Source organism: Mastacembelus armatus, chromosome 14 (genome assembly GCF_900324485.2).
Source record: "Mastacembelus armatus chromosome 14, fMasArm1.2, whole genome shotgun sequence".
Lineage (NCBI taxonomy): Eukaryota > Metazoa > Chordata > Actinopteri > Synbranchiformes > Mastacembelidae > Mastacembelus > Mastacembelus armatus.
The window spans coordinates 7,223,503-7,236,283 of record NC_046646.1 but is presented as its reverse complement, the minus strand read 5'-3'; the positions used below and the strand labels follow the sequence as shown (position 1 = coordinate 7,236,283).

At 38.7% G+C, this 12,781-nt stretch overlaps 1 protein-coding gene across 3 annotated transcripts in view; it reads left to right on the top strand.

Annotated features, from left to right (window-relative positions):
- abr (ABR activator of RhoGEF and GTPase) overlaps positions 1-12,781 on the top strand; it is a 111,226-nt gene that overhangs the window by 63,885 nt on the left and 34,560 nt on the right. For all 3 annotated transcript variants that reach the window (XM_026327748.1, XM_026327749.1, XM_026327750.2), the window contains 7 exons: positions 1,863-2,031; positions 3,598-3,717; positions 3,979-4,054; positions 4,168-4,272; positions 7,217-7,291; positions 12,227-12,324; positions 12,427-12,558. In XM_026327748.1, the coding sequence (XP_026183533.1) occupies positions 1,863-2,031; positions 3,598-3,717; positions 3,979-4,054; positions 4,168-4,272; positions 7,217-7,291; positions 12,227-12,324; positions 12,427-12,558 (775 nt within the window). The remainder of the gene's footprint in view (positions 1-1,862; positions 2,032-3,597; positions 3,718-3,978; positions 4,055-4,167; positions 4,273-7,216; positions 7,292-12,226; positions 12,325-12,426; positions 12,559-12,781) is intronic.

Here is a 12,781-nt window from a genome sequence, read left to right as displayed (position 1 = left end):
ACGTTGACTCAGCTGCCACATGTTCCACATCCTCAATAAATATTCTCATTTGCTCAACTTACATTTGCCTAGAAAGGTATTCAGAACCTTCTTATAATAATTTTATATATTATAATAATTCATAGTTATGTTATTTATAATAATTAATTGTGTTGTAAATGTAATTTTAAGTTGATAAAACATTCTACGGTTGATAACCCAGTTTCTAAACATTTTTACAAATGAATTAAAAATCCAAAACTCATTTAAAAACAGCATCAAAACTCTGTAAATCAGTACTTTGCACAAGCAGTTACAGCTTTAAGTCTTGGATAAGTCTATACAAGCTCTGCACACCTGGATTTTGAATTCATCCCATTATTCCTGTAAATCCTCTCAAACCCTGTCAGATTGAGCAGGAGCTGCCCATCCTCAAGTAACATGGGGCTTAACTCTGGGCACGGACATAGCACGATGCTGCCACCACCATGCTTCACTATACTGATGGTATTATCAGTTCAATGTGCTACAGATGGCCTCCACTGCAAAAAGTGTGAACATAAATTAGTATTTCAAGTGTTGCAAAAAACATGTTTTCACTGTCATTTTGGGTTAAGACTGATTGTCTGCTTCACTGTACAGTATACTGTATATTCCACCCATGTTATTGGTACTGAAGGGCTAGGAGATTAGATATCATGATATATTTATATTTTACCTGGCCATGTAGTTAATGTAGCCCCAACTCTTTATTCGTGTATCTGTGAACAGCATCTGAAAGGGTGTGTTTAAGTGTGATTGGAATAAAAAAAATGAATGGCTGCTCTGTAAAACAGATTTCCCAAAAGACCAAAGAGCACTGAGACACAAAGACAAGCCCTTTCTGCATCACCTGCAGAGGGAGGGGTGTAAGTGAAACAAAGGGAGGAGGTTTTTAAAACGAACGTACTTGAATGATATGATATGAAATGAATAGCCTGTCTTTTATATGCTGTCACAGAATGTGCTTTGAATTGAAAGATAAAACTTCACATTCAGAGGTGGATTTGTTCATAATGATGTAATAAACTGTTGTTAAACCTACAGTGGGTGAACAATAGGCGCTTTAGTTCCACCCTTTATAAAAGACAGTGTAGTTTAAATGAAATGACTTTCCCACAAACCAGAAGATGTCAAGGTAGATCTCATGACAGTGAAAGAAAGTATACTTTTGTGTTTGTTCACTTGTCTACGTGTTACCAAATATAGCCTACCCTTTTGCTGTAACACCGTCCTGTGTATGAACATCAGGAATACACAGTAATCTCTTTGTTGATGTTGTTAAATTAAGATCGCAATCATCAGTTATGTTCCATCACAGGTATGATCATTTGGTTTCCAGTATGGATTCGTGTCATTATCAGGCTGCTTTAATTGGCCTTCTGATGGAGGTATCGCACCATTAATGAGCTGGCTGTGCAACACCCAGGAACACAGATGAAATGCTCATTGCTAACAGTGAAAATCAGTCTGCTCAGACCTGGTAGAGGCAGCACTCATGCATTGTTTTCATTAATAAAGCTTTTAAAACTACACGAATAGGCTGCAAGTGGGGCATCATTTTGACATGTTCACATCTGAGGTCAATCAGTCAAAGTTCAATAGGAAAGTATGTTACAGTTCAATAGGAAGTTACAGTGCTCCTCAAGAGACCAGGTAGTGTCATCTGTGAGGGCGCCTGGCTGTTGTATGTTTTGCGTGTTAGTCTTGTACGTCTCTCTACGTTTGAATGTTTAACTATGGGTGTGTAAAAAAAGATTTACCTTTTGACTAATTTATTGTCATCATTTCCTCATTCTTTACTCCCACATCCTTTCATCGTTGGCTTTGTTGTCCATCGGCAGTCGTCACCAGCAGTATGAGTGCAAGTGGTACATCCCTCTGGCAGACCTGACTTTCCAGACCCTGGACGACTCGGACTCTTGCCCCAGCATCCAAGTCCTGCCAGAGCATGAGATCGAGGAGATGAAAATCAAGATCTCACTCTTAAAGAGTGAGATACAGAAGGAGAAGGTAATGGAGCCAAATGTATGCTCAGAAAACATGAGTGTAACACTTAGATAGGATTGAAATAACTTTTAATTAGTAGTGACTGACACTAATAAGCTAAGACGGATCAACTGAAAGAGTGACTCATTGAAAAGACAGGTTCAAAAGTATAAGACTGTGGTCATATGTTGTATTATCTGATGGGACTGATTTCACAGACATGTTTTGTGTAAAATCTTATATGTGAGACAATCTTTGACTGAGAGCTGTTGCACTAATGTATCTTGGGATGTTTTTAGAAAGATATGAAACATTGGGTGGTGACATACATCTTATTTTAAAACGTGTATGCGAAAACATTTCTTCTCTGACCTCCAAGTTCCCTGAGAATGAATGATTAGCTCTTACTGTTATGAGTAACACAAACACATACAAGTGACTCAGGAGGAAAGTTTTGATAGGTGCTTCCAGTAAAACTTTGGTAGCCATTTATTTATGGCATACACAGATTTTCATGGAAGACTCCTCTGATTCCTTACTTTTAATTCAGGATTTGTCACAAGCACTCTTATTTTTCTGACATTGCAACAAGGTAAATTTAATATGTCATGTATTGAAAAAAGTAAAAGCTGTAAAACTCAAAACAAAGCTTTACCTTTAATTCATATAAATGGTTTAAAGTGCCAATTTACACTTAATATTTGAAAATATTTACACCTTGTATTTGGTCATTGACCAGGAATAAATACTTTAAACAGTTAAAGTATGTATAGCAGCACGCCCCCGCTGGACACACAACAAAGTCTTCAGGAGCAGAGAGTTCCTGTTAATCCCCTCTCACACTGTTAAACTCGCCCACTCGAGGCACATCGAGTGACCATAGCTGATATTAGAGTCAGAGGAGAGCAGAGAAGGCAGAGATTCAGCTGGTTGTGCCCAGGCTCTGACTCATGGCTTCCTGGTGAGGCCTGTGAGGGTGTATTTGTTTTCCTTCAATGCTCACATAGAGCTGAGATCTATGATATAAAAAAACTCACGCAACTCGCCACACAGTCTCAGGGGCTAATCAGTGGACCTTCCTGGAAAATAGAGAAAAAATCTGATAAGCAGATTTCATGCTGATGAGAACTTGACAGCAGCTGTAATAACAGATTGCTGACAGTTTAGTCATAAAACATAAGTTCAATGTTAATAAATCATTATAAAGCTATGGTGTTGGTATTGATCTGGTATCCTCACTTTGTTTAAATGTCACTTTTTATGAAAAATATACTCCTGTTTTTTTAGTGGGCTACTTCATTATATTAAAAGCATATTAAAAACTTTAACCAGGGAGCACAAGTATGGATGCACAAACACATTTCAGTTCCTTATGCAGTATGTATTCCTTGATAATGTTATAATTAAACCTAGAGAGAAATAACACACACACTGATATTAATGACAAATACTACGAGCTATACACAACTATTACGAACTCACAGAAGAAAATAGTGTTGTGCTGCATATTACGGACTGTACATATTATATGTATATTTAATATTAGTTTTAACACTAAATGACATGCTAAATGTCCGTTTGCTTGTGCAGAAAGCACCAAAGGGCCAGAGTCGTGTGGAGCGCCTGAGGAAGAAGATGAATGAACAGGAGTCGTGGTTACTCCTGCATTCACCCACCATTCCCTTCCGAATCCACAACAAACATGGAAAGGTAATCTGTCTTTCCAGTCCTTTAGCTGCAGTGCTTAAGTCTAACCACTAGAGGGAGGCATATTCATTTCAAAGTGTGCTTTGTGGCGGATCAGAGAGTTACCAAAGTAAAAATTGCAACAAACAGTGAGATATAAGGGTGTCTTAGCTTTTCAGGTGTTGCATTTCCACATTATTGTATGAGAGTTTTGTTTTGCAGCACTTTCAGTAATGGTTATTGTGCATAGATGTCCTTGATGTGTGGTTTTCTGTGTGTATCCAGAGCTTCCTGTTCCTCCTCTCCTCTGACTATGAGAGGTCAGAGTGGAGGGAAAGCATCCAGAAACTTCAGAAGAAAGGTAACACTGACCTTGAGAGTAGTTCATCTGCTGTACTTCATTGTAACTCAAAACTACTTTTTTACACGCTGCAGCACAGAAAAGATTTGATCGTTGCTGTGTGTATTTTTCAGATCTCCAGGCGTGTGTGTTAAGTTCTGTCGAGCTCCAGGTCCTGACCAGCTCCTGTTTCAAGCTCCGAACTGTCCACAACATTCCTGTCACTAGTAACAAAGATGGTAAGAAATACTCACATACAAGATCTATTTTTATTCTTTGAGTTTTGGATGCTTTGTGTGTTTTTCTTGCTTTCTCCTTGTTTCCACAATCACAAACACACTCTCCCATCGCTCCTTCCTCTCTTCTCTGTTTTGGGTTTAAATTTGTACAAAAGTGCCTATTACATTCTCAGCACAAAAAAGCCACATAATGAGAGGGGGGCCTTGCAGGAGATGAATCTAGGTTACAATATGGTTCTCATCTAGCTCGTAGCAGTCGGTGCCATGCAGTGTGTCGGCAGTGGCCTGCACTGAGCTCTCAGCTCCTATATGTTTGTTTTTGCTCCAGATCTCCACGCTCCAAGCTCTTTCAGGGGCTGGTGGTGACATTAAAGCCATCTGGCCGACCTACTCTGATCTCCTCGCATGCCATAAGGGTCTCCGCTTTCACATGCACACACAGCACACCCGCATAGCCATAAAGCTGACGGAGATGTTTCAATACTGTGAAAGGCCCTTTGTCCTAATCTTTCTCATATGAAACAGAATGAAGATCCATGTTTGCTTCTTATACAATGGATTCTCTATGCAAGAGGGGCATTATTTTGACATTCAATACCTCTAAAGTGGGGAGCACGGAGATTTTTTCTTTTTGTATAAATTCGCAAAGCAAAAGGTCACTGCTTGACACTGGTAGTGTTTTTTGCACTGAACTTTACTGATGCCAGCTGAATAGTGAAACCAGCATTATGTTTTGTTTTTTTTTAAGGAGAGAGCTTCTTTTTGTCTTTTGTTAATCAAAGGGGTTTATCTGTAAGTTTCTTCCTTTAGTTATTCAAAACTAGACACAGCTCCAATTGAGTGTTTCAAAGTTTGATTCACGCTACACTTTATATGCATGTATATGTTTTATGTTTAGATGTGTAAACCTTAAAAATCATTACATGCAGTTTAGTTAAACCAACGTCTTAATCAGGGTTTCTGACAAGACACAGCGTGCAACGATTTTATAGGTTAACAATTCATTCATTGAGCTGATCACATCAGAGAAGTATTTTACACACATTTTACACAGTTACAAGTATAAGAATAATACATGTAAGATTTGAGTCCAGCAGGCAATATGCACTGGGTTGTCTGACTTCTTTTGGATTACGTGTTTTTTCTATATATATAGATGTCTATATATAGGGGATTGTATATGATTATTTTTTATGTGGAACATAAAATAAACACCTTTTATTTAAAAAAACAAAACACCAAAAAAAACAGATGCCAGCTTGTGGATGGATGGAGACTTTGCAGAGGAATATCAGGTTTAATCAGCAAATCCTTAATATTTCTAATTCAAATGTTTATTTCCTCTTCAGACCATTCCCAGTATTTATTTTAGAAAACTAAAAACTCATGATCTTCTTTCATGCACACTGATGTTTCTCTCATAAATGTATATAATAAAATTTCTCACTACATCTCAGTAATGTAACCACTCCAGGAGGTTTTTACTTGCATGTCGACTCACTCCCACGTCTTGTCTTAGACTTTTGACCCACAGCTCATTATAAAGCAAATGTAAACACACACACACACACACACACACACACACACACACACACACACACACCTTAGTCACATGAGATGCTGGGAGCACAGCAGGGGTTGAAATGGAGACCAGCTGGTGAAGTAATGCTTCTCACTTCTCATAACTAAAAAGATGGATGAAGAGGCCTCAGCATTTTTCCACTTTGATTTGACTTCAGTGACTGAATCATCACCAGGTATCACAAATTAGTTAATTGCTTTCTCTAAGTTTTCACAATTTATAGTTCAAGTGAGATGATAATTGAAAGAGCAGATTTTGGTTTCACTATAAAAGTAGCACATAGGCCACCTCGAAGCTGAGCCGTCTCCCTGTGAATCTCCCCTGTGGCTTTAGTACAACACACACACACAGTTAACCCCAGGGACTGACTGCTCTCCTCTCAGCTGTCTACAGTGGAGCTCCAAACAGTGCTGCAGCCTGCCATCAGAGTTTATTTATCAGAAACTGTGAGGCTTCACAGGCTTTAAGCAAAGCGAGATTGTATCCCCATCATGTGTTTGTCAGCGGGGCAGGGAGGTATATCAGGCCACCCAAAAAACATCCACCCACAGACCTCCAATTGCATCCAGCTCAGTTTTTATGGCAGAACACTGTTGATATGTGGTCTGATACGGATCTGACAAAAAGTAGGAATATCACTTCATTTTCACTCTGATCCACATTATATTCTATTTATTTTAGATAAATAAAATAAATAGAAACTTTCAGCTGCCATTTATCTTGTTCGTTGAATTCAAGTATTTGTCTAATGTCATTTAAAGTTGAATGTGTCTCTTCTCAAACATGAAGCACTGGAAGCTAATAACATTATTGTAGTGGACGTGAGAAATGATAATTGGAGGAAAAAAAATGACGCAATCATGAGATTGAGCGAATTGTTGTGCTGAAATAATCCAATAAAAATCGAGTCATCATGATAATGATTATCTATTAAACAGATTATTCATTTTGCAGTTTTAGTTTTTCATCATACTGACACTCCAAAGTTTGCACACGGCTGGTTTGAACCACATTGGAAAGTTTTGCCAAGAGAATGTTCTAGGTATCAGAAAATTGTTGAATGCCTAAACTTCTTTTAAATCCAACAAATCTGTTTCAGTGAGTGGTTCCCAAAACCGATTTAGACAGTGCATTAGCGTGATTACCTATTTCTTTGTTTCTGTCTGTGCATCTGTGTCTCATCTGCGTAATAGTGATATGAAGATATGGACAATATATAAGAACATTTGGTGTGTCATGAGTTTCTGTGATTTTTGTTTTATGAACACAAAATCCCACTTTGTTAAATCCAGTATCACAGTATTTACGGTATTTACAGTATACTTTGCACTGAACCAACTGCTCCATGTGCTTGTTTTCCAGATGACGAGACTCCTGGCCTGTACGGCTTTCTGCATGTGATCGTCCACTCTGCCAAAGGATTCAAGCAGTCAGCCAGTAAGTCAGCTAAAAATTTACTTTGTTTTTTTTTTTTTTTTAAACCACACTAGTGCGCACGCTCCCGTCAATCACTCCTGGCTGCACATGTAGTTTCTATCAGGCCAGTGCAAAGATGGTCAGATGGATGGAAGGATCGGGTAAAAGAAAAGAATAAGATGGAGGACAGGAGAGGGCGAGTCTCGGAGGACTGGTGGAGCCACTGTGGGATTCCCGCGGTTGTTTTGATTTGCAGACGTCAGTGACACAGCAGTTCAGGCACATGAAATGAAAAGGGAAAGAATGTTTAAAATCACATAAAGCAGCTTTTGAAGCACAACTGCTGGTCCTGTTGGCTATTGCCTATTTTTGACAAATGTTCCTTTGTATAACAATGTGCAGCAACAACTCTGTCAGTGTGTGTGTGTGTGTGTGTGTGTGTGTGTGTCTGTGTGTGTTGGCAGGACCATGCAGAGGCTGTTTCAGATGTGTCAGTAGTGGACAGCTGGCGTTTTGGTACACTTTGTGCCCTGTTGCACAAGCACCAGTTCAAATATCAAATATCTGGAAAAGTGACAGAGAGAAAGAAATATGATTTCCTCAGTTACCATGACAGCCTTCAGTATATGAAAGCAGGCCTGCTAGAATTTCCTGGGTAATGGATTGGAAAGCTCTCTCCTCTGAAAGCCTGTTTGATCCTCGATGGAGCGCAGAGAGCTGAGGGGTTTAAAAATGAAGAAGGTGCATGTTTGTGTGTGTGGAGAGGGAAGTTGGGTAGTTTCACTGATTCAGTTTGATGTCAGTGTGTGATGTGCACGCATGCAGGCCATGGAGGTAGCGTGGGGGAAGGTGGTGTGTAGTATTAGTGGTGCTAAGGATCACAGTGGTAGTGATGAGGATGATAATGGCCAGTACAGACGCATTTATCTTAATTTAAGTGATAAAGAGGCTTGGTGTGTGCTGTAATAATTTGTCAATATAAATTAAAATGTCCCTCTGAAGTTAACAAAAAAACAATTATGAGTGATTGAGTGAAAGCACACACACTAAATTCTATTTACCAAACTCCCAAAATCTAAAACAGCATTTATGTAGATCACTTGGGGTGTTTATGCTGTATTTACACAGTTAAATTCCTCTTTTTTTCTGGCGTAACTCAAAACCACCCAGTTGTTCCAGGTGGAAGGAAAGAAACAAATGCTCCAGACAGTGAGTGCAACAAAAGAGGTAACCAGGGATGAGTTATTCAAGGATAGAGGATACAAGACAGAGGTAGTCAGACAGCATGGATATCCTTTTTGCATTTACAGTAAAACACACATACATATGGAATTTTAATCTAATCAATAAAAAGATAATTATTACTATACAGAGAGAGGGCTTTAAGATGGTCACAAATTTGCTAAAGGAGAAAAAGACAAAATTTTTATATTCAGGCAATGCAATGCAAAAGACTGCTTGAATAATTCCATTTCCTCCAGATGTAGCTTAATGATGGCATCCGTGTTGCTGTTTTGTGTAGGTGTTGTGTAATGCAGTATCTGTGGTAGAGGTGTAATGCAGGCTCAAGTTGCATCATGGATCTCTCCTCCACTGTGTCTGCTTAAGTCTGTTTTCAGTGTGTTGATTTACCCTCCACGTCATGGATTTTGATTCAATTTGCTACTTGTTTGCGAGAAGGATTGTGTGTGTATATAGTTTCTATTTTTGCATATGGTAATTATCATATAAGAATGGAACTGTGTACGAATTGGAAACAACAGTCATTTGATGGTTCAGATGGTTAAGGGACATATTATCATCAACTCAATTCTTTCTTTTTTTTTGTTGTGATTGAAAAAAAAAAATCCTCACCCACCAGAAAATCTTATTGGAGCTCTGTTATTTATGTCACAACAACAATCTCCCCCCTGTGGGAAAGGGCTTTAAATTCAGCCCAGGGCAAAGTAGTCACAAACTGGGTCACTGAGGAGGAGCTGAGGTTGGAGCATCTCCCAAAAACTCTGTGGAAAACAGGACCCAGTACAGAGGTGCAAAACATGTCACTTCTGTTCGTGGTTCCCTTTACTGTATGTGTGAGTGTCACTGTGTGTGGGTTTTCCTGTACTGGATGTATTCAACAGCTGCTGCAACGTGATGCTGTAAAATGCAGTTGCCAATGCTGTATAGGAGCACGGAGTTGACCTGTGAATGAAATCACATTTGAATTAATCTGCAGTTATAGACAGGAGCTTGGCCAGTAGCACTTAAAGACATTTAAACTGAATTCATTTGATATGAATATCAAGATAATAATGACATAATGACATAGTGCAGGCGGTACATGACAAAGGAACATTATATAATAGTTTTCCTCTTCTAACTCAAACCAACAGCAGTTTGTATTTATTTATTGCAGGACGAACGTTTTTGTCACTCATCACTGTTCCCATAAAAATTAAGGCAAAACACTGCTTTAAGTGTTCACATATTCTCAGGATTCCTGCATGTAATCGGCCCCAGCCGGACCTGCAGCTTTTCCATTCATTGTTTGCCATGCTTTTATTTGTTTTCTCCTTCTGGATTCTATGAAAACAGTTCAGTCTTGCCTGTTTTCTTTTTCTTTTGTTCTCTTAGAAGATTTTCTCTTAAAGCCTCCAAGAAAAAACGAAAAACAAATATTCATTCTCGTGACTTGTAGATGTAGACGTTGATTAGTTTAGTTGATTATCAGTTTTCTTATGAATCTGTGAACCTGTAGTTTGACCCAGCATTCAACACAGCCTTGGGCAAAAATTAGCCTCCTGTATAAGAACACATGCTAACACTACAGGGGCTGCAGTCCTCTGCAGACTGAGATGGAAGAAGATAGTGTCCATTAACCCTTTCATTTAGGGGGTCAGAGACCCCATGCTGATCAATTACAACTTACATCTTTGAACCTGATGATGATGACTGCCAGGAAAATAGAAAATCATGGAGTTCTGCCTCTTTTTTCTGTCCTACTTACCGGAGCCCTGTGAAGGCCTCTAAATATGCTCTCTCTGGTCCTGATTTAGTTTTCGGTCTGGGCACATAAACTCATTTCAGCTGGAAAGGAAGTCAGCTTCCAGAAAAGTCTTGGAGGACTAGGAATACACACACATTGCTAGATTAAACTCACAGTAGTGTCTATAACAAATGCCTGTTCAACTTTTTTTGATAATTGAAAACAACTAACAGCAGTTAGAAAAAAAGTGCCCAATGAATCACAACTGTGTTCTTCACAACACAATAGCTAGATCCATTTTGATACCTCAAAATTAACACCCGAATCTCCTCACAGAAGTAGGCTCTGACTCGTAGTCTGTGTGTTTCTGGGAAGTCAAATGTCAAATCAGAAGTGATGGCCATGAGCTGATTTGCTTCCGTATGTAGAGGAAGCGTATTATAACTGCTTCATTTTATAAATATCCCCCAGATGGTCATACTGAATTCCCCTCTGCTGAACTTCCTTCGTACCACTGCCACTAATCTTTTCCTCATTGGGAGTAATTTTGCCAGAGCCTTTCAGGACGCTGAGAAAACAAACAGCAAAAAAAAAAAAAAAAGAAGCCAGATGTGATGAAATTCCACGATAATGTTAGCAGTAGTTAATGCATGTGAATATACAGTATATGTGAACATTTTCTCGAGTCACCCAGCTGGTAAGGTTGGTAGCGATATATAACGTTAACCAGTCATGTCAGGCTGTGGTTTTTTTATGCCATTGCTTTGGGGGTTGACATGTTCAGTGTGTTTTATCAGTATATGAGATTCAAGCAACCTTCCTGGTTCCCTCACTCAATCTTGTGACTCTCGAAGTGAAAGCTAAAACTGTACGTCCATCCATCATGCTGTCAGATGGAGGTGAACCCTCATGTTCAGGCTGTGGGACATAGTTTAGACACTTTACAGACAGCTGGGAGCAGGGTCTGCAGGAACAGCTACAGCAGCATTTAAAGAATCACATTAACAGACTTAATTGCTCTGTGTTAAAGTCGAGCATGAGCTGATCCCAGGAGGCGGTGGTATGAGATGGTAAAGATTGGATGGGGGCAGGTGGTGCTGACTGTTCACAGGCAGGAGGTTGATGTCTGTCAGCTGACAAACTACAACGTTTAAATGGGTTATTTCACTGCGAGGGAACGTAATTATTTTCATCCTACAATTGCGACATTTGTTACAAATCTGCTTGTTGAATAATCACTTACTGAAAACTAAAAAAAAAACATTTCTGCCAGAATGGTTGACAGTTTTGAAAAAGGATATCATTTTACCTAAATAATGTTGACTGCTGCTGCAGTTTGATGGCGATATGAATCAAAAGTAACAGTGAAATGTGGCATGTATCATTGCAAGTACAGAGCAAAAATTTTTAACATAAAATTTATTATTTAGTATTTTGATAATCAGTTATAAAAGTAAAAAGTATTTTTAAAGTAGAAAATAGACATTTAGTGGTTTCCAGCTTCTCACATTTGTTCTGGTTTTCTTAGTGTTTTATGTTAAAACGAATATCTGGGTTTTGGATTGGACTTTTTATATATTTGTCGTTCCTTCATTGACAAGTGAATGAATTTATTAATTAGGGAAATGAATTGTTTTAGTCCATAAGAATTACATAAAGCATGTATTTAACATAAAAAAATGACAATCAATTCTAGTGGCCTATAATAATATTGACTGTTTTATAGACATTATTATAGGGATTTATAGTTTGTGTTCTAATAGCTGTAATAACTATTTAATGATTATACCCTTAGTGCATACTGATAAAAGTGTGAGGCTCCTGGTTATTATGAGAGCTATAGTGTATATGCTCTAACAATGATATTCAGCAGTCTGCAAGGCTCCAGTGTTTAATTCTTAGTGCACTGATATTAATTTATTACTAAATCTGATGGATCTGTCAGTGTCATCTTTTTTTTTGTTTTTTTTTTGTTGTTTTTTTTAAAGATCTATACTGCACTCTTGAAGTGGATTCATATGGATACTTCGTAAGCAAGGCCAAGACCCGAGTCTTCAGAGACACCACAGAGCCACAGTGGAATGAGGTCAGTCAGCAAAACATCTCTGTTTACTGGGCATTTCTTCACTGATTTTTGTCGCTGTGCAAACTCGGATGTTTAATTCTTCTGTTCTGTGTATTCCAACAGGAGTTTGAAATCGAGCTGGAGGGATCCCAGTTTCTACGGATCCTGTGTTACGAGAAGTGTTATGATAAAAGCATGCTCAACAAAGACGACAACGAGATTGTGGACAAGATCATGGGAAAAGGGCAAGTCCAGGTAAGAGAACAGCTGCCAAAAGGCCATCAGAGAAATAAAGCATAAACAGAAAGACTTGACTACGTCCTCCTGGGAAGGTTCCCAACATGTGACTTGTTTTGATTAGCGTCCAGCTTCTGTTCAAAACTGACTTTGTCATGGCGGCCTCAACTGGCACTGCCTTTGTTAATAGTCTGACAGAGAATTTATTTAATGGGGTTCTGTTGTGGGAAATGTCCCAGTA